The 22358-nt window shown below is 38.8% G+C and overlaps 1 protein-coding gene across 4 annotated transcripts in view; it reads right to left on the bottom strand.

The window, feature by feature from the left end:
• LOC112050393 (dual specificity tyrosine-phosphorylation-regulated kinase 2-like) overlaps positions 1 to 22358 on the bottom strand; it is a 161508-nt gene that overhangs the window by 74455 nt on the left and 64695 nt on the right. The window contains exons 2-3 of one of the 4 annotated variants that reach the window (XM_052889369.1): positions 14541 to 14620; positions 5047 to 5103 (exon numbers count right to left, since the gene is read on the bottom strand). The exons of the other annotated variants lie outside the window; for them this stretch is intronic. Of the exons in view, the coding sequence (XP_052745329.1) occupies positions 14564 to 14620 (57 nt within the window). The 3' untranslated portion in view covers positions 5047 to 5103; positions 14541 to 14563. Of the gene's footprint in view, positions 1 to 5046; positions 5104 to 14540; positions 14621 to 22358 lie in introns of those variants that run through there. 4 annotated transcript variants of the gene reach the window in all.

Here is a 22358-nt window from a genome sequence, read left to right as displayed (position 1 = left end):
GTTCGTTTGAAACTTTGTCAATTTTGCGACGATTTAGCTAAAATTTTGAATGAAAATAAATTTTACTCTAAATTAACACAGAGACTTATCATCCCGGAAAAATTCATAGTTCCCGTGGGATTTGTGAAAAACGTCCATAAAAAATACGTCCGCGTGGATTAATTCCATGTATATATAGTATATATAGTGTATATATAGTATATATAGTGTATATATAGTATATATAGTGTATATATAGTAGTTAGTATCATAGTATCTTTTATGCCAATAAAACAGTACCAAGAAGCTGGTCTAGTTTGTGCTCTTTTTATCTTGAAAACAATTTAGTGTCCGAAATATTAAAGCTTGTTTTTTTAATGAATGTATTCAAGGATATGTGGAATAGTAAATTAAGTTCTATATTCAAATAAACCAGCGGTGAACGAACTAATTAAAGTTCTAATTAAGCAACTAGGGCCAAATTGGACGTACAATCTAGTCTAGTTCATAATTTGCTTGATTAACGGACTGTGCCTAATTGAGCGACGCGCGTCCGTCATGTCTAAATGAAGTCGGGACGGGTCAGTATCCTTCCGTGCCATACCATTAAAGCTTAATAGCACCACAACTTTTCCTATTATACTTTATTGACGGTCGCGTGGCGCAGTGGGCAGTGACCCTGCTATCTGCATCCACGGCCGTGGGTTCGATTCCCACAACTATTTGTGTGGTGTTTTCCAGTGTCTTGGTGTACTAAGAGTATAAGTACTTATATGTTATAAATATATATAATAAAATCCGTTATCTTAGTACCCATCATCATCATCATCATCATATCAGCCGATGGACGTCCACTGCAGGACATAGGCCTTTTGTAGGGACTTCCAAACATCACGATACTGAGCCGCCTGCATCCAGCGAATCCCTGCGACTCGCTTGATGTCGTCAGTCCACCTGGTGGGGGGTCGGCCAACACTGCGCTTACTAGTGCGGGGTCGCCATTCCAGCACTTTGGGACCCCAACGTCCATCGGCTCTTCGAACTATGTGCCCCGCCCATTGCCACTTCAGCTTCGCAACTCGTTGAGCTATGTCGGTGACATTGGTTCTTCTGCGGATCTCTTCATTTCTGATTCGATCACGCAGAGATACTCCTAACATAGCTCGTTCCATCGCCCGCTGTGTGACTCTGAGCCTTCTTATGAGGTTAGTACCCATAACACATGCTTATTATATGTTTACTTTGGAGCTATAAGAAGTGATGTGTGTATTGCGTGTATGTTTATTTATTTATTAGGTTTCAAAGTGCCAACTGCCTCCTTGACCCAGCGGCTAGTCTGAGTACCTTCCGATCATGAGGTTCTGAAGGTTAAAATCCTGGGACGAGCTACGATTTATTGAGGTTTTTTCTTCAATAAAAATCTCTGTACCAGCCTGAAGTAGGGGACTTGAAGGATGATTGGTTACCGTCGCACATCAGAAAGCACGTAAGCAGTCAATTTCAGTCAGTATCAAGATAGTGTGAGTCATCATCATCATCATCATCATCATCATCATCATTAGCAGATGGACATTCACTGCTGGACATGGGCCTATTGCATGGACTTCCACAACGGTTTTGACTCTCGAGCCGCCAGCAATATGAAAGTCAACACAGTCCTTATCAGTTAAAAACCGACATCCCACATTCAACTAGCGTGGTGCGTCTTAGTCCAAAATATGCAAGGGCTCCTAGCCCTGTGCTATTCAATTAGCCTAGGGCCCCTATTCAATTAGCCTATTACATAATGATGATATATGAAGAGATATGAATCACCAGAACACAAAGCATTGATTGAAATTCTTTACTGTCTGTCTGTAATACTCAACGGAACGAACGCCCACGGTCTTCACACGGAAATTCTGACAGTAGATTCGAAACTGCAACATCAACAATATCTTCCGGCTATATTTCCGGGAACATTTGGCTTCGTATCATCAACCCTCAGACCAATTATAGAAGGACCTGTATCGCACTCATAGTCACGAACAAAATTGTCTGTCATTTTCTGAGGAAAATGAGCTTACATTTGGTCATATGTACGAAACTAGAAGTTGTCCATTCAATTTCACAAAAAGGAGGAGCTCTTTAACCGATGAACACGATTACAACTATTTAACACTGATTATATAGAGACAGTTTCTATAATCGCATTAGATCGTTGATCATATACTTTGACAGAATAGTAACATCTAGCGAGGCAGGTCCTATACAATAATTGGTCTGAGCATCAACCATATCCGGCCGTTCGCTAGTGTTAAATATAGGTAAACGACATCCTCGAGGTGACACGACAAAAAGTTGCATAAACAAAAAGTCCCCAGTGTAATGTTACTACGGGCACGTTTATAGCATTTGCGAACGCTCTCGGGTCGCAGACTCGACGGGCGACGACCGGCCGATATAGGTCATGACGTCAGAGGGCACACGCCCACTGTATACGTAGCACGCTCCATAGTACGAGCAAATATCGGGCCTAATTTGTGATCCCCATTACCGCGGCACATGTTCTTTATCAAGTCGAGTGCATTATTGTGACGGGTTGAACCTTAAAATGTGTGGGATTATTTGTGTAACATTTAAAATAAGTTAATTACTAAAATATCTAGCGTAATCAGCAATCTACTGGCAAAGTCTGTTTGCCTTTGAACGTAGTGGTAAGGTGTATGCCATCAAAAACGAAACTTGTGAATTCCAACTCAATTCTTCTATATATATATATTTTTTTATTTTTTTATTCTTTACAAGTTAGCCCTTGACTACAATCTCACCTGGTAGTAATAATGCAGTCTAAGATGGAAGCGGGCTAACTTGTTAGGAGGATGATGAAAATCAACACTCCTTTTTGGTTTCTACACGGCATCGTACCGAAACGCTAAATCGCTTGGCGTACGTACCGGCAGGTAGGGTGGCAACTAGCCACGGCCGAAGCCTCCCACCAGCCAGACTCTCCAGCCAGGGCTCTGACGCGCCCTCAGATGGGCATGCGTTTGACAGGCGTGTTGTTTAATTGTTTAAAGCAGCTTGTGTGTGTTTGTGTGTGTCTGCACACACACACTAACACACACTTTTACTATTTAAAAAACCACGAGGATCACTTGTGACGTGATTACCAGCCATATACGAGTTGATGGAATTATATTTAAAAAAACACTGAAAGGTAAATACATGAAAGTGCACCTTATTGCTCAGCAGTGAGCCGAATATGGGTTGTTGGTGATGATGACACCTTATTGTACTTATATTAACAATGTTAAAAGTAATTTTACACATAAAAATAACACAGTATTAGTAATCAGAAGTGGTTAAAATAAACAACACGAGATTACATTAATTAGCACCATATAATCATCAAAAATAATTAATTAATTAACAAAGTAAGAATCTACGACCGGCATTTTCAACACAGATTAGACTAACCATAGACCAACTGTAACATTCTATGCTGCTCTATTATCTATGGTTAGCTCTGCGTTCCTAGCACAAATATATCTAACAATGGTCTTACACACTTCCGTGTCCCCAATCCTAGAAATCAAAATGATTGTCAAAGCCAAGCTCAATCGCGAAATGTGGAGCGAGCTGTAGTCTCTGCCCACAATGGGTATGGTAATCGCATTGTATGGTTTTTCAGCTATACTAACGGTTGTCGATTGACATAGAGGTCGCGTGTGATTTTGTACACGGGACAAAGGGTAAGAGAACAGCGGAAAATATTCACATGTTATCATCATCATCATCATATCAGCCGATGAACGTCCACTGCAGGACCTTTTGTAGGGATTTCCAAAGGTAAGGTTAGGTTTTCAGACCACCTGGTGAGGGGTCGACCAACGCCTGAACATCCTCAATGCCTGAAGACAAAAGTCTTGCCAGTGATGACCTATAGTTCCGAGACTTGGTCGCTAACTATGGGCCACATAAGAAAGCTGAGAGTCACACAGCGAGCGATGGAACGAGCTACGCTCCGAGTATCTATCTCTACGTGATCGAATCAGAAATAAGGAGATCCGCAGAAGAACGAAAGTCACCGACATAGCTCAACGAGTCGCAGAACTGATGTAGGTGGACGGGCTCATAATTTGAAGAGCCGACGAACGTTTGGGGTCTAAATTTACTAGAATAGCGACCTCACACCGTAAATACCCCCTACTAAGTAAACTGACGAGATTCAAATAAGGCACTGGTCACAGGCAGCTAGTGAGCATTGTGTTTGGACATCCACAAGCAAGAACAGATGATGTGATGATGATGATGATAACAGTCTGTTTCTTTCGAATTCCTCATACGCGAAACGCTATAACTCAGGCTGTGCACTAACACGCTTTCCGCTTTATACTCGGACCACGCGACATAGGTAAGCATTGGTGTGAAAACCTGCCCCCGATTCATATTAAAACAGCATTGTGCCGTGTATCGTTCATCTCATAACGGGCCCGGTGATTTTTGTGATTGCCCACTGTGCGGCGCACGCGGTTTTGTGAAGCGGCGCATTGTGATCAGCCACATTGTTAGCTGTTTGTAAATGCCGCGGTAACTGTCTCTTTAGTTCAATGCCTTATTATACTCGCATATTATTTATACTAATATTATACAGTAGATATGAAGAAGCCGTGATATCCCAGTGGATTAGACCTCTGCCTTCGATTAGGAGGGCGTAGGATCGAATCCGATCCGGGGGATGCACCTCCAACTTATCAGTAATGGCTGTATAGCTTAAGTGTCTCAACCAGTGAAAGAAAACCATCTTCAGGAAACCTGCTGCTTGCCTGAGAATTTTCTCAATTCTCTACGTGTGTCAAGTCTACCAATCCGCATTTGGCCAACGTGGTGGACTATTAGCCTTACCCCTCTCATTCTGAGAGAAGACTCGTGCTCAAAAATTAGCCGAAAATGGGTTATTATTGATGAATAATATAAGGATGTAAAGTTTGTGGTTTTGTCGAATGTAACTATATAATATAATCATTTGATAAGTACGTACGTAAAAAAATAAAGTTTGAAACACGAATAAAAATCAGCCCTGTAAATACTATGTAATTCTGCCTTACGGGGGATCATTTTACATCCTGTGATTGTTATTACCTGGAACAAACAATAATAATATTAGTAAGTAACAATAAAGTATTTAAAAGTACCTTAATTATAGTCCTAGAAATAAAAATACATCCATTTATATAAAAATAATCCAAACATATTTTGAGCGTCAATAGCTCAACGGTTAAGAAGCCGGAACCGGACCGAGAAGTCCTGGGTTCGAGCACCAGTCATGAGAGTAATATCATACTAAGACAGTCTTTATAGCTAACTAGCTGACGCACCGCGAGTTTGTTCGCGTGAAATTCTGGTTTTCGAACTATCTAACGGGAGCTATGGATTTTTTCAGAATAAAAATAAGACTGTGGCGTTAAGGAGTAACAAACATACACACTTACACACAAACTTTCATAATATTAGTGAGATGAGATTGGAACGGCCAAGTAGAAACGGCAATATGGATTTAGTCATATTAAAAACAAAATAATAAACTTAGTAAATGTTATTTGTAATGAAAAAAAAACAGATTTGAATAAGAATCAGTAAGTATTCGTAAATCACATAAATCGTTCAGACACAATGAGTTAAAATCACCGTCAATTGAACGTTCAATTCATTTATTCAAACATTTGAAGAGTGAACAGCTGCTCGGTCAATTTAATGTGTCGCGAAGTTTATTATGAACACTTTGTAATAAACATACAATTAGATTTATTGCAATAAACAAGTTATTTTAGACCAAGAGATAGTGGTCATTTAGTAATATCATACTAAGTCTTAACTTCTTGTGCACCTCTTTGACGACCTCCGTGGCGCAGTAATATGCGTGGTGAATTTTCAAGACGCAGGTCTTGGGTTCGATCCATTTGTCCAGGTCTGGCTGGCGGGAAGCTTCGGCCATAGCTAGTTACCACCCTACCGGCAAAGAAGTACCGCCAAGCGACTTAGCGTTCCGGTACGATGTCGTATAGAAACCGAAAGGGGTGTGGATTTTCATCTACTCCTCCTGACAAGTTAGCCCGCTTCCATCTTAGATTGCATCATCACTTACCATCAGATGAAATTGTAGTTAACTAACTTGTAAATAATAAAAAAAAACACAATTGATTTAAACTTAATTACATTCTAGTTTAAATTATTCATTCTCAATGTTTTTTTATTTATATTATGTATTTTTAAGAGTAATAAATTATTTCTTAATATTACTTTTAATAGAGTTCACGTAATAATTTTAGCAAAGCTGACGTATGTTCGATGGATCGATGGCTACGCTAATTTCTATCGCCACGCAATATTGCCCAGTTTTAATTAAATTAATTGCCGTTAAAATTACAACCTTAAAAGCTTAACACTTTTGCTAGTACATGTTGGCAGGGTATCCCATTGACACGTTCCTAGCGAGTGTAACTTAGACATGTGTATTACAGGCGATAGTTTGCTTGTCACACTAATTAGGAGGAAAAAAAAGTAAAATTGAACCCGCATAAAAGTTTCACAATTAAGTCACAAGCTCTTCGACTATAGCAGTATCTGGAGACTAATAAAGAGTTATTACCCTGCACCTGGACTTTACATAATTGCAAAGTGCATAGTTCAGGAAAGTAAAGTTTATTAATGTGTTTGTTTATTAGTAACTAGCCCGCGCAGTTGTCCGTTCCCGTGACAATATAAGGATTAAATATAAATATGACACTCACAAATAACGTTGCTTTTTAGTGGTAAAAAAAAAATCCAAATCGGTTCTGTAGATCCAGAGATAACCTACTACCTACAATACCACAAAATAGATTTAGATTACATTTATTGAGTGTGCGAGATTGGGTTTATTAGACTCTATTCAATGCTCTACGTATCGTCGTCTAGTCCGTACTATGATATATTAGAGTATTAATATAACTCGACAATTCAGTACATGTACCTATAACTCACTATTACAAAGATATTACCTTATGTCAGCCATGCCTGCATGCCTGCAGCGCTAACGGCTTGACAGTCGATAAAACTGATCGTTTGTTGGTCGTGATCGGCATGATGTCATTCACACCGCGACCAACACACGATCAGTTAGAGCTGCAGGCATGTGAGCTTACTTGATCGTCAGTGGTTGACATTAGCTTCTGCCACCTTCGCTTGTTGATCGAAGCTTTTCGCTATAAAACCATTGATGAAACAACTTCAATCTGTTACGGCACAAGTAGCTAAAATCGACTTCACGGATTTTTTTTCTGGTTGTGTGGGCACCCTAGCTAGAAAAAGGCGATGTTATATTTCTGTTATAAGCAATTTCTTGTTATCTAGATTTTAGGTGGTCAAACGCATTTGTTTCGAAGTTTAACGCTACATGTGCAGTGATTATTATGTAAATATGGATCTTTATAACAATAATAAATGATAGCCAAGCGCGTTTTAGCGAAATAAAGCACGGACAGCGGTTAAGGTCACCGGCAATCGTAGTAGGAAGCAATACTAATGCGTAATTAGTAACCAAGTACTATACGTTTGACTCGTATGCTGAGTGACTCATGAAGGCATACTAAAAGGCTAATTGAACACCTCACGGCCACGCTCCTGGCAGGCGCATTGACATTTAATAGCATATTATTAACAGTTTTTAACATCGACCTTAAAAGGATTTTTATACTTCTTAGTAATTAGTTTAAATATAGTAAATGCGCGCTATGCGAATTCTAACAGTGGTATTCATAGACGTTGTAGGGGCATCCTCTGGGGATCATTCCAATAAAGTAAATAAGTATTCCAAAAAAGAAATAGAGTTTAAATTCGACAATCAGCGGCTGAATGTTCCTCTGGGGGTGCCCTACAAGGTCTATGAATTCCACTGAAGGACCTCCAACCAGCGCCTCAAGCTAGCGTCCACGGTGGCGATCACTTGACTATTACATATAAACTAATATATATAGGAATTTATATTTAACAAATTATGTATAGCTAATAATTCATTAGCCCAATTGTTAAACTCACAATGTAAGATACATTTTTTTTAATAGTTAGAATTCAGTACTCTCATTTTACCACCAAAGCCGAACAATACAATTAAGTTTTCGAGTATAACGCCTTATGATCTTCACAAAAGTGGCATGAATAAAACAATGCATAGGTAATTCTCGAGAATAAATTAAGAGCATATACATTTATATCTCGTTCCGTTCCACCATAAATAATAAACTATGTATGTCTCTTACCTTATTCTGAGAATTCTAATCTCGCAGGAGACCAACTAACACATAAAACTAAGCGGCCCGACAGCTGGGTCTTGTACAGGAAAATATTCACGAAATTTATGGGTCATTAAAGTCTCAAGACTGCAGGAAAATCTCGCCTGAGTGACAGCTTTTATTAATGTCGCAAAAGACAATATCCTAACCGTATTTAATACACTTTTGTTTACTTGGTCAGCCAGTTACCTATCTTGAAAAATCTAAATATTGTGTCTAGTAGTGTAAGGTATTATTTATAATATTGTATGAGCTTTTTCATTACTAACAACTTAACCTATAATATTTTAATCCGCCTTCCGAGTACAGTCATTACATACAAACAAACTAAGCCAACTTGAAATAAACGAATTTATTGTGATTTCTACGTAAATTGTAATATCTATTGCAGTATTAGGTTACTATTAGATATACAGATATCATAGTTAAAGAATATATAATCGCTTCTAAGGGCTTCTTTCGTAAATTACTTACTACTTCTTTCATTTTGTCCATGTATTCTAAATTGTCATATGGTGGTGTATAGATTTTTCATCCAGGAAATCTTTCAATAATTGAAAGGATTCCAGCAGAATTTGAAATTTTGACAATGTGGGTTTGTAGGTAGAATCTAAACTAATATTATAAAGCTGAAGAGTTTGTTTGTTTGATTGAACGTGCTATTCTCAGGAACTATTTATTGAGAATTATTGAGAATTTATTGAGAATTATCCCGTATTCCTACGGAAACGGGAACCACGCGAGTAAAACCGCGTGGCGTCAGCTAGTATTTCATGAAAAAATAGCCTTTAGGCGATCATTCAACAAAAAATGTATTCAAAATCGTACCAAACCGGTGGTTAGCTGAATTACATCGCTAATGTATTCAACCCGGAATAGGAGTATTCTGCTTACGAGGTGAACATTCGCACGGTTGCACCACAGGTCGAGAAAATTAATATTTGCCCCGCAACTACTCGCCAATGTAGATAATACTTTAATAAATGCTAATTTCACGTTCGCTTTACGGAAACGGCAACAGAAACCGGTTAAAACTGTGATTAGTTTCGTAATGCAGATAGCTGGTGATAACGGACTCTTGTTACACGTTCGTTGTTGCAATTTACATGCACAACAGGCTAAAAGAAAATGAAAGATATTAAACGTAAAACCACCGGGACCGGTGGTTAGTGTATCGCCTCCGAATCATGTCCTCCTGGTAGCTGAGCATGCGATCAAGTGAAGATAAATATACAAAATGTCATCCAATAGCAGCGGAGGTGCTCCTATATCTTTCGTCTCAACGCATTGAAAGGTATAACGGTATTTGCGGTTGTATATTTTTACACGAAATATGTCGTTGGTCGCATGTTAAACTGAGTCGGTCAATGAAATCATTCTCAATAAGTACCAGGAGTTGATAAGTTGATGGTGGTACGCTCAAGTACCCCTGTCCAATCTGCCTGATCATGTCTCACAATGGTTATAAATTCAAAACAATACAAAAATAAATAGTAAATATACTTAATTTATTTACATAATACATTCACGGTTTTTTTTTTTTACACAGACGTAATTACTAAAGTAAATCTCACAATCAGATATGATGGATTACGATGAATTTGTTTACGTGTGTGATAAAATTTGTATTTTTAATCCTACCCAGCACATCAAGACAATGAACTACAGCTAGATAGACTATATAATTATTACATACAAAACACAAATAAAAAACGCAACATTATAAAAGTAAATAGTCTTATCGGTATGTAAAAGATCAATGCACTTATATTGCAAAAAAACAGTGCAAGGATAACAATATTTTTTGCTGAGTGCGATTCATAAACCACGTACGAAGACATGGTTACCTAAGAATGTAACCACAAAACACTGTATCTGGAGATACACTGTAATGCACGGCACCGATAACAATACGCAATGTTTTTATAACTATAAGAGGGTTAAATAGAAGATGAAAGTTTGTTTATTTTTTTTTATTTTGAAGGGTTAACTTGTTCGAAATCTACGAATTTACCTTAATTCTTTCGAAATAATATTCATTATCTCCCAAGAAATGCAATATTAATAATGGCGGATAGATGACGTTTTCAATGCATTAATCGATTTGACGTTCGCTGTCAATTGTCACGTCATAGTTGCTCTATGGGCGCCATCTTGATATAATTGTAAAATTTGGGGTTTTATTTTATTTATTTCTTTTTATTAAGTTAGTAGATATATTCACTTTAATAAATTTTAATAATATCCTTGTATTTTTTAAATTTTAATGGTACAGGGTACAAGAGTGGACCTGAATTGGAACATCTTCTTTGTTAAAACATATTCCGCCGCGAAATTCCGCCCCATTTTTAATTGAAGATGAAAGTTTCTTTATTTTTTGTTTTACTTTTGAAGGGTTAATTAATTCGAATGGCAACACTCGAGTAACATTTGAACACGTGCATCCAATAGACACCACAATCAATCATTGGCGTATCACAAGACGTGTCGGTGTCGCGTCTGCTTGTCACAAGTGCGCCTCGGGAGAGACTCCCGCCTCGCTCATAAATACTTACTAGTCACCGTTTTTCTACACAAGTTGTAAGCTGTATTTTTAAAATACTAACTAAATAAACGGAAAATTGACGGCCTCCGTGGCGCAGTGGTATGCGCGGTGGATTTACAAGACGGAGGTCCTGGGTTCGATCCCCGGCTGGGCAGATTGAGGTTTTCTTAATTGGTCCAGGTCTGGCTGGTGGGAGGCTTCGGCCGTGGCTAGTTACCACCCTACCGACAAAGACGTACCGCCAAGCGATTTAGTGTTCCGGTACGATGTCATGTAGAAACCGAAAGGGGTGTGGATTTTCATCCTCCTCCTAACAAGTTAGCCCGCTTCTATCTTAGACTGCATCATCACTTACTATCAGGTGTGATTGTAGTTAAGGGCTAACTTGTAAAGAATAAAAAAAGAAAATAGTCCATTGAAATGTAACATTTTTTAGGCCTTACCTTGCGTTTTTGAGAGGACGCAATTTTATATTTTTGCTGTGTAGTTGGGGTCAGTATTAAGCTAAAGCTAAGCTTTGTGGGGTCGCCACCCTTGTCCCGCGCCCCATCTTATAAATAAGGGTTGAAATGGTTTTTACGGTATATCTCGTAAACTATTTATCTGATACAAAAAAATGTTAATATTTTTTTATCTATAACTTTGTTTCACTAACTTTTTAAAAACTTGTTAGGTGGAGGATGAAAATCCACATCCCTTTGGTTTCTTTCTACACGGCATCGTACTAGAAAGCTAAATCGCTTGGCGGTACGTCTTTGTCTGTAGGGTGGTAACTAGCTATGGCCGAAGCCACCTACCAGCCAGACCTGGACCAATTAAGAAAATCTTAATCGGCCCAGTCGAGATTGAACCCAGGACCTCCGTCTTGTAAATCCACCACGCATACCACTGCCACAGATGCCGTCAAAAAGGTGTCTAATTAGCTTATAAAGTGTACAGTCACGAGTAATTAAAAATTAATAAGCAATCATTAAGTATAGGCGAGCAAACCGTATATGGATAGTTTGCAAATTAATTAATCATTATAGCGGTACTTTTTTTATGTTTAATTAATGGAAAAAATATAATTTTTCCGTAGACTTTTTCTTATAAGTACAGTGGAGCAATTAATTCGTGATTCAAACACACGTGTGATCATAATTATCAGTTTTAAAGTCAGCCACTGACGATCAATTATCGATAGGCATTATGTCATGCACATCGCGACCAACACACGATCAGTTTTTTCAGCTCCAAAGCCGTTAGCGCTGCAGGCCTGTGAGCTTACTTGATCGTCAGTGGCTGACATAACGGCCCACTAAAGAGTCAGGCTTCCTCCTTTATAGGGTATATTGGGCTTAGACGCACCACGCTGCTCCAATACGGGTTGGCTTATCATGTTTTCTAAGGCAAGGTGGTATAATGCCAGCCACTGACTACCAAATCAGCGGCGCTGCCTGCAGCACGCATAGGTATGTGAGCAACTGGGCAGTGAAAAAAATATCAAAATCACACCAATAATCGTTTTTCGAGATTAGTCTATGGCCAGCGTATCAACAACTTCCCAACGCCGGGTTGAGAATTATTGCAGAAAATTTCTTAGAAGCAAGAAATACTCGTTTTTCATTGTCTGACCCAAGCCTCGAAATCATGGCCTAATTTCCGAATAAAAATTTCTTAAAAGAAAGAAAACTCAGTATTTCATTGTCCGACACAAGAATCGAACCCAGGACGTGGTTATCAGTAGCCCCAGGCCAACAACTGGACCGGCGAGACAATTTACCGTATGACGCTGTCCTTTAATTGTACTAGTGCGTAAAAACCAAGCTGAGACTCCGTTATCCGAAGTGTTTCTGAGAAGCCGAATGCAGTAACGGTATACCGATATCGCCTCGAATGCAAAGCGGCCCAGTGCTTGGGCAAAGATTTATTATATCGGATTTATTTTTGGGCGAATTTTAAATGATCCTCAACGCATAGTGGTAAATACTCCTGTAGGGTACCTACACAGTTATATTTATTATTTTTTTCATTTATTTAGCTGCTGGAGAGCCGTGATAGCCCAGTGGACATGACCCCTGCCTCCGATTCCAGAGAGTGTTGGTTCAAATCCGGTCCGGAGCATGCACCTCTAACTTTTCAGTTGTGTGCATTTTAAGAAATTAAATATCACGTGTCTCAAACGGTGAAGGAAAAACATCGTGAGGAAACCTGCATACCAGAGAATTTTCTCATTTCTCTGCGTGTGTGAAGTCTGCCAATCAGCATTGGCAAACGAAAGCGTGGTGAACTATTTGGCCTAACCCCTCTCATTTAATCGTTTAATTTAATTTAATCTGCCTCTGGGACGCCCTTACCTCACCGTCCTACTTTTTGTATATTGCCCATAATACTGATGCAGCTGTTGTGGTATTTTTTGGCCGGTGGGAGGCTTCCGCCGTGGCTAGTTACCACCCTACCGGCAAAGACGTACCGCCAAGCGATTTAGCGTTCCGTTACGATGCCGTGTAGAAACCGAAAGGGGTGTGGATTTTCATCCTTCTCCTAACAAGTTAGCCCGCTTCCATCTTAGATTGCATCATCACTTACCATCAGGTGAGATTGTAGTTAAGGGCTAACTTGTAAAGAATAATAAAAAAAAAATCCTTCTTTATAATTGGTCAGTTGATTTGGCAAACAAAAGATTTTGAAAAGAATCACAGAAACAATCGGCTCTGATTTCTTGTAGGATCATTTGTGCAAAGGTAAGTTTTTGTAACACATTTATATTTTTCAAAACGAACTCCTCCAAAGCTGCGCGCCGTTTTCCTCGGTGAAATCGGTCTTCCAAACCGGTGCTTTAAATTAATTGATTTTTAAGTGCTACAAATACAAGTAAATTAATTTAAAATAAATTGATTCCACCAAATCAACACTTTTGCCCATGACTGCCCAATTGCCCATTTTTAATAAGTATCTCCAAGAGTTGCACAACAGGCAACGGCGCAATCGAGGGGTCATCGCACCGGGCACATAAAATGCCACTTCGACAACGAGCGAATTCTTTCTGTTTATTTGGCATCGCTCCGACATCGACGAACGCACAAAGGCGGCCTGTCATAGGTATTCTTTGCGCTCCAGCGAGAACAGTGTCTACCTGTGTAGTGTGCTGAGGAATGCTTTTCATACGGGCGAAACTATTTTATCTATCTCTATTTTTATATGTGTTTTTGCTCAATAAATCATTTGTTTATTTGACGGCCTCCGTGGCGCAGTGGTATGCGCGGTGGATTTACAAAACGGAGGTTCTGGGTTCGATCGCCGGCTGGGCAGATTAAGATTTTCTTAATTTTTTTTTTATTCTTTACAAGTTTCCTTGACTACAATCTCACCTGATGGTAAGTGATGATGCAATCTACGATGGAAGCGGGCTAACTTGTTAGGAGGAGGATGAAAATCCACACGCCTTTCGGTTTCTACGCGACATCGTACCGAAACGCTATATCGCTTGGCGGTACGTCTTTGTCGGTAGGGTGGTAACTAGCCACGGCCGAAGCCTCCCACCAGCCAGACCAGTTTAGTACGGAACCCCTATAAAATCACTCGCGTGTCTATCACAGTAAATTTTCTCCGAATCTACTTCTTATCTTTTCTTTTTCTCCTGAAGAGAGCATTAGACAACCACGCTCCTCTAATGCACGTTTGTCGGCTTAGGGTAACAATGTTTGATTATATAACGCACTCACTATCAAAATATTACGTTAATGGCTTATCGTGACGTGTAACGCCAACTCTTTCTTAACTCCAAGCTGATGATTGTGAAATACTGAAACAACGAGACAGTTTTTACGTTACGTCTTTTTATTGTAGTATGTACGTGTGTACATTGTATGTATACATATACTCCTAGCTATCATTAACAACCCATAGTTGGCTCACTGTTGAGCACGAGTTACTCCTTAGAATGAGAAGATTTAGGAGTTCACCAAAATGACCCAAAGCGGATTGGCAGACTTCACACACGTAGAAAATTAAAAAAATCTTTGGTATGCAGGTTTCCTTACGATGTTTTTCCTTCACCGTTTGAGATACGTGATATTTAATTTCTTAAAATGCACATAACTGAAAAGTTAGAGCTGCTTACCCCGGACCGGATTCTCCGACCCCTTCGAATCGAAGGCAGATCATATCCACTGGGCTATCACGAGCTCTAAACGGCTCGACAACGAAAGTACATCGACACACATTTTATCGGCCAACGGAGAGTTCGTCTCACGGCCGTTCGTTAACACAAAATCTCTAAATTCGGCGGACAAAGGTCAAAATACGGGCAGCACGCACACACAATTGTGTTGTGACTCACACACAATTGTCATAACGAAAGGAAAACCGAACGTTTATTATCTTATTAGCATATTAGAGTTGTTTAAACTTATCGTGCTTTACTGTTGTTGTCCTAGGCTACGTGATTTTTGGCTAAAAATTACTTAATTTAGCGAATAGGTTATTGACAAAACAGAAAAGCCTTGGATTTTCAAGTTTCTTTTGTATATTATGTCCACCAACACATGGCAAACAATTTCATTATATTCACAAATTATTATTATTATGTATATATGTATATATATATAATATTATAAAGAGGTAAAGTTTGTAAGTTTGTAAGTTTGTAAGTTTGTAACAATTTTTTGAAATGGGGTAATCTTCGGAACTACTGGACCGATTTTAAAAATTCTTTCACCTGTAGAATGCTACGTTATCGGGGAGTGCTATAGGCTATATTTTATATTTCTATCATATATAACTACTGAGATATTGCGGGTTTTCTCTTACAGGTCAGACCGAAAAACTTACTTTTTCGCATGCGCTGCCTCAACCATTGCGTATAACTGAAATAAATGTATGGAGGCTTTTTGAACCTTTAAAAGTTCTACAAAAAAGTCCGCGACAACATATATCTATCTTTTATATTTTAGCAGATATAGTACCTTTAGTACTTTAATAAATTATTTAAATTTTAAACTAAGGTTTACGTCATTATTTACACAACTAAACTTAAATCCTTATCAAAATAAATTATTTAATAATCACAAGGATATTATAGAGATAAGATTTGCCCTTTACAGTATGTTAATTAGTTATACAGGGTGATTCGGTCTTTAGTGCGGATATTTTTGTTCGTGGTTCTGTATCATTAATAGAACATAAATCTACAAACAGTTCGATACATTTTATGTAATATTTTTTTTTCAATTTATGTCTCAGAAATAACAAAATAATGGACACATTACCAAACAAACTGCGCAACTGCTGGCGGCACTTTGCAAGACGCCGACAAAGAAATACCGGCCGTAGGCATATCGCTTCGGCTTCGGCTGACGGGGGCGGCAGAGGTGAGGGGATCGAAAAATTCCTGAGGACGCCTACCGAATTGCCGATGGGCGACCAGTGACAGACAATCTGCCGTCGCGTGCGCATTTAAGTTACCTAATTAATAAATCGCATGTGCAAGCCACTATGTCGGGATTTTCAAATCGCGAATATTACGAAATGATGCGACTGTATTGTGTTCCTAGGCTAGCCCAAGGAATCCTGAACCCCGCAGTGCCTAATGTGAGGAACAAGTGTTTTAAATAAACTAATTTATTAAAACGTGTTCGGTTGTGCCTTGAAAGGAATGGACTTCATTTCGAACAATTGTTAAAATACAGTGATTAACATTTTAAAATTAACAAAAACAAACTTAGTAAGTAGATATCATTGATTAATGTAAATAAGCTGATTACAATTTTTTAAATACGTCTTTAATGCAAAAGTTTGCGTAATAATAATCATCATTTGTATTTTATTATTTCAATCGAAAGTTCATAGGTTCATAGGTATTATTACGCATGCACTTCAGACATTATTCATTATTGATGGTCCTAAGCCCAATAAAGTATGAAGAGAATATCGGTACTTAGCTCAAAAGTGACGACCTTTAATTATTATAAAAAATAATAGGTATCAAACAAAAATAAAATAAACGCACAAAGGTCAACGGCCCTCGGCGCGGGCGCTCGCTAACGTAGTACCTACCAGCTGATTTTGTAGTTGCCTATTACCTAGTACAGCGATAGGGTGACCCTTAAATTCTGTTTAAACGTAAATAACTTTAGTTAACGATAACTTTGTTATTTTTGAGTTAAAAAAAAAAAGAAAAAATACGTGTTCATTAAATTTTGTTTATGTACAAAATATAAAAATATCTGTACTAAAAAAAATTTCTTCCTGTATAGTTTCGGAGATAATACAAAATTTCTGAAAGTCGCAGAAATGCCGCTATATGACGCCCCGCGGTTTCAATTACGTGGTTCCCGTTCCCGTATGAATATGAGGACCAAACATAGCCTATGACACTCGCAAATAATGTAGCTTTCTATTGGTAAAAGAATTTTCCAAATCGGCCCAGTAGATCCAGAGATTACCCCCGACAACCACACAAACTTTACCTCTTTATAGTATTAGCATAGAAGTCGCTTGGGAAATTATAGTCTTTTGGTCATTGCACCACGCACAAAAGGCTGGACCAATTTTGCTGAGGGTAGGGATAGGATAGAGGTAGGGAAGGGGTAGGATAGAGGTAGGGTAGGGGTAATTTAGGGAAAGTGTAGGGTAGGGTAGAGTAGGGTACGGATAAGGTAGGGGTAGTGTAGGGTAGGGGCAAGGTAGAGGTAGGGGAAGGATATGGAAAGTCTAGGGTAGGGGAGGAGTAGGATAGGGGTAGGGTAGGGTAGGGGTAGGGTACGGGTAGGGTAGGGTTAGGGTAGGGATAAGGTAGGGGTAGGGAAGGGTTAGGGTTAGCGGTAGGGTAGGAGTAAGGTAGGGGTAGGGTAGGGGTAGATTAGGGGTAGGGTAGGATAGGGTATGGATAGGTTACGGGTAGGGTTAGGGTAGGGTAAGGTGGGGGGGAGGGAAGGGTTAGCGTTAGCGGTAGGGTAGGAGTAAGGTAGGGGTAGGGTAGGGTAGGGTAGGGTTAGGTAGGTTTACGAGTAGGGTAAGGTAGAGGTAGAGAAGTTTACATCAATTTTTACGCGGACGAAGTCGCGGGCGTCCGCTAGTTATGTATAAAACAAGCGCTTAGCTGCAATCACGCCCGATGGTAAGCGATGATAAATGATAAAACGCGTGTTGTTAAACTGCATTATACGACTGTGTGCTTAGTTCTAGATAAGTTTGTAAAATGGTGGTAAACAAAAAAAATAAACCTTGGCTGAGTTTGTTGTGGGCTCTTTTAGAACCATCGTAACTTTAATTTTAAGTTTTCGAATATTATTACCACCATTAGATTAATTTATGACATAACTTGACATTTCAAAAGTGTTTGTAAACTAAGCCTAATTAAAATAATTGAATTTTGAATTTGATGATGCAGCCTATGGCGGAACGCGCTTGCCTAGAAGATATCTATTCACTTTTGACTTGAAGATACACACATTGAAGGTGGTGAGGAAAACGTTTGCATGCGTAGAGCATAGGTATACGTTTTAGAAATCTACCCAAATATTATAAAGAGGAAAGGTATTTTCTATTTTTGTATTTAACGAAAATACTGGACCGATTTGAAAGAATCTTTCACCAACAGAAAGCTACACTATTAGAGAATAACATAGGCTATATTGTATCCTCGTATTCCCACGGGAATGAGAACTACGCGTGTATAATCACATGGTTCTGTTAGTAAAACAATAAATCGAACGTACATCATTAACAACCCATATTCGGCTCACTGTTGAGCACGATTTACCATCACCATTAGAGACACGTGATATTTAATTTCTTAAAATGCACACAACTGAAAAGTTGGAGGTGCATGCCCCGGACCGGATTTGAACCTGCACCCTCTGGATCGAAGACTGGGCTACCAAACGTACACTATAAATTAAATCTATTAGATAAACAAACGTCAAACGCAGAGGAAACCGATGCTAATTTATTTAATCACGAACCGCCCGGGGATAAGACGGAACGATGGCAAACAGGATGTGTAACGACCGTTGAGATCGACGATAAAAACGTACAACTCTCTCCTAACATGTTTACCAATAGTATCTGAAGCACCTAAACCAATATCCCTGATCAATTAAATCCTATATTTGGGAACCGGCGACAACATAACGTTCCCTTTTATGCGGGAAAATGATAATTATAAAAATATCAGCCGATGCCCCGCGGTTTTACCCGCATAGTTCCGGTTACCACAAGAATTTGGGGTAAAATATAGCATATGACACTCGGAATCATCATTATCAACCCATATTCGGCTCAGTTGTTTGTTAGGCAGCGTAGACACCGTCACGCTGCCAGTCGCGTTAGTGATTTTGTGCAATAATGTTTTGTGTTGTTATTATTGTTTATCATAAATTGTTTAGTGTGGGCATGGAGAACATGTCGGGCAGGGAAGGTGACTGTTTATGCATTCTAAAGGGATCCCTTAAACCTACACCCAAAGTAACAACCTGGGACCTGCTCGAGGTGTTTCCTCTGCCACAAAATAATGGTACAATCACTGTCGCTGCTACCCGTCATGTCACACTACACATCCTTCAGAATCGGAGGCAGAGGTCATAACCACTGAGCTATCACGGCACAATTGGGAATGCGTATCCACAATGGGCATGACGACTAGGTTTGAATATATTGATTTTTATGATACATTCGGGTAAATAAGGTCAATGTTAACTTTTTATCCATACATAAAAAGCAAAGACAGACTGGATGTTTGCAAAATAAATAAGATTATAAAATTTCAAAATCTATTAAAATTTTTTATCGTAAGTAGATGAAAATTCATACAGTTTTAGCTTCCTTACATTAAATGTGACATTTTTCAATATTTAAATAATAAAAAGATATTAGTAATTTTGTTTGAACGCCCACACAAATCTAACGATCATTATGTACCTACGACGTCATTAATTCGTACCATTTTATATGGGGCGTCTTTCAGGTATTCGCGGTAGCGCCGCAAATCTGACCCTTTAAATCCCTGTACCTCCGAAAGTAATGATCGCAGATACCCTGTTACTTTTACAAAATTGCTTTACTATTAGCATACCATTCCCATTATCCCTATTCTGAAACCCTAGTCTCATTGTTACACTTCTCGCTACACTATTGAGTTCAATTACATTCAACGAGCCTGCGACTGTAACGCAAAGCTATAAATCTGTGTTACACATTTCGCCCCAGTTACCGTTTGTCCAGACGATTCTCTAGGCAACGTGCTCTTGTTACATATTTTATACGCTCTTACTATGTACTACAGCCTACGTACATAAAAAGAAAAATCTTAAAGGAATATCTTCATACTAGCTGACACCGCGCGGTTTCACCCGCGTGATTTCCGTTCCCGTAGGAATACGGGGATAATATATAGCCTATAGCCTTCCTCGATAAATGGGCCATCTAACACTGAAAGAATTTTTCAAATCGGACCAGTAGTCCCTGAAATTAGCGCGTTCAATCAAACAAACAAACTCTTCAGCTTTATAATATTAGTATAGATATGCCCGTATTTCATGCGTTAATCTCGCAAAAACTAGACCACGTCAGCGTGGATTTATTAAAATTAATAATGAATAATAATTTATTTCAAGCAGGCTTTCTTTGAAAGTGATTTTGACTTGTTGAAGTTAGTAAAAGGATGACTGCTGGCCATGCAGTTGGTCAATAAAATCACGATAATGTAACAATGGCGGATTTGGAGGATTTAGATATTATCAGTTAAATACGGCATGCAGTTTTTCAATAAAATAAAATAAAATAAGACAGATAATAATGATGGGCAAGCACGCCCAGACTAGACAAGCTCAGTTACACACACACACAATCGCGGGAAAGAACTAGTCTGTTGGCCCGACATTGACCAACACACCAACACTGACACATATTTCGTTTCCCGCCGACAATGCGCGCGTAACGGGCGCCATTGTTTTTTTTTCTCACCAAATTTGGCGACAGCGCGTGGGCGCCATTTATTCGCACGATGTTGCGATCACAATGACGGATTGATTAGGCCAACTTTTTAACACAGACATACCAACTTCCAAGACTAACCAAGACCCAGATAAACAGCCCACTTTTTCTTAAGCACGAGTATGTTAGGTTGATAAACACCGCATTTTGTTTAACTTTGATCATAATATTCTCTAAACCCAGCATGGTTTTTCTTAAGTCTGTGAGGTTGATGGACCCTTATTCGTTGCACATATATCCACCCATGGCCCAGCATCAATATGCTTTGCAAAATATTATAATTAATATGTTTTGAATATTTTTTTAATTGACATAAGAGTCGACGTACGGAGAAGAAGGAGGCGACAAAGAAAGCATTGCGATATCAAGAGATCCCGTTGAGATAAAACACGGAAGCTGATCCAGTGGCGTGCACTTCATAGTCGAAAAGATGCACTGCCTACCCTGTGGAATCATAACAAACCTGTATTGAAGGAATTATCAATTTCGTATAATTTGTACGTATAATGCATACCCTTGTTTAAACCTTGTGCACGGCCCATCTCTCCAAAGTAATACCATAGAATTCATATTGGTAATACTCACCGCCAGGGTGTTGTTGAAAGTTGGCACATCTGTAGATGGCTTTACACGGAACGATGTTGCGATTATAATGACGGATTGATTGGCCCAACATTTGGAATTGGGGACAGTAATTTGTAAGTGGGTGTTCGGGTTAATGATGGGGACCGTTGTCTCTGGCCCAGTTAGCGCGTGACGCCATATTTGGTTACATACGGAGATTAATTGCTAGGAATTAAATCACATAAAACCGTTTTGATGTATTGTTTGATGTGATTGTATGTATTTGCAACATGGCGGTGATTTGGGAGTATTGAAAATTGACGCAAACAAAAATTATATGATCGAAACATTATAGTTTCAATAATAGTACTTAACTGTTCATTTGAATATACGTGACGTTTAACTTAATCTATACTAATATTATAAAGAGTAAAGTTTGTGGTAACCTCTGGAAACCTTCTTCTAGTTACCAAATTAAATAACGTTAAAAAATTTTGATTCCTTTGCAAAAATTTTTTTAACGCGGTGCCTTAATTCTAAGCAGTACTTATAACGATTTACGAATATTAGGGTTATATACTTCGGGCGTTTCGGACGGACAGAAACAGGGTTCCTTTTTTCCGACGTACAGAACCCAAGTAGGTAAAGTAGTTAAAAAAAATCATATTCAAAATTGCTCCAACCGACGTATCTTCACTGCTAGACATTCATAGGTACCCGGTACATAGATATTAAGTACATGGGTCAAATAAAAGGATTTTTTCTACCAGTTTGTGAGGTTTTTTGCGATTCGGTTGATGTCGTTTGTCCCACATGTCCACTTAATCGTTTCCACTGCTGTGTTATAAATATCCACACAAAGGACAAAACAACGGCCAGGCGTAGAATCCGTTATGAGCGCAATAGCGTTGAACACGGAAAAACAATTACGAAATTACGCCAAAGCAAAAAAACCGCTAGTGCTGGCTAAGCGTCAAAGGATA

Source organism: Bicyclus anynana, chromosome 25 (genome assembly GCF_947172395.1).
Source record: "Bicyclus anynana chromosome 25, ilBicAnyn1.1, whole genome shotgun sequence".
NCBI classification, from domain to species: domain Eukaryota; kingdom Metazoa; phylum Arthropoda; class Insecta; order Lepidoptera; family Nymphalidae; genus Bicyclus; species Bicyclus anynana.
This window is presented reverse-complemented; position numbering and strand designations above follow the sequence as displayed.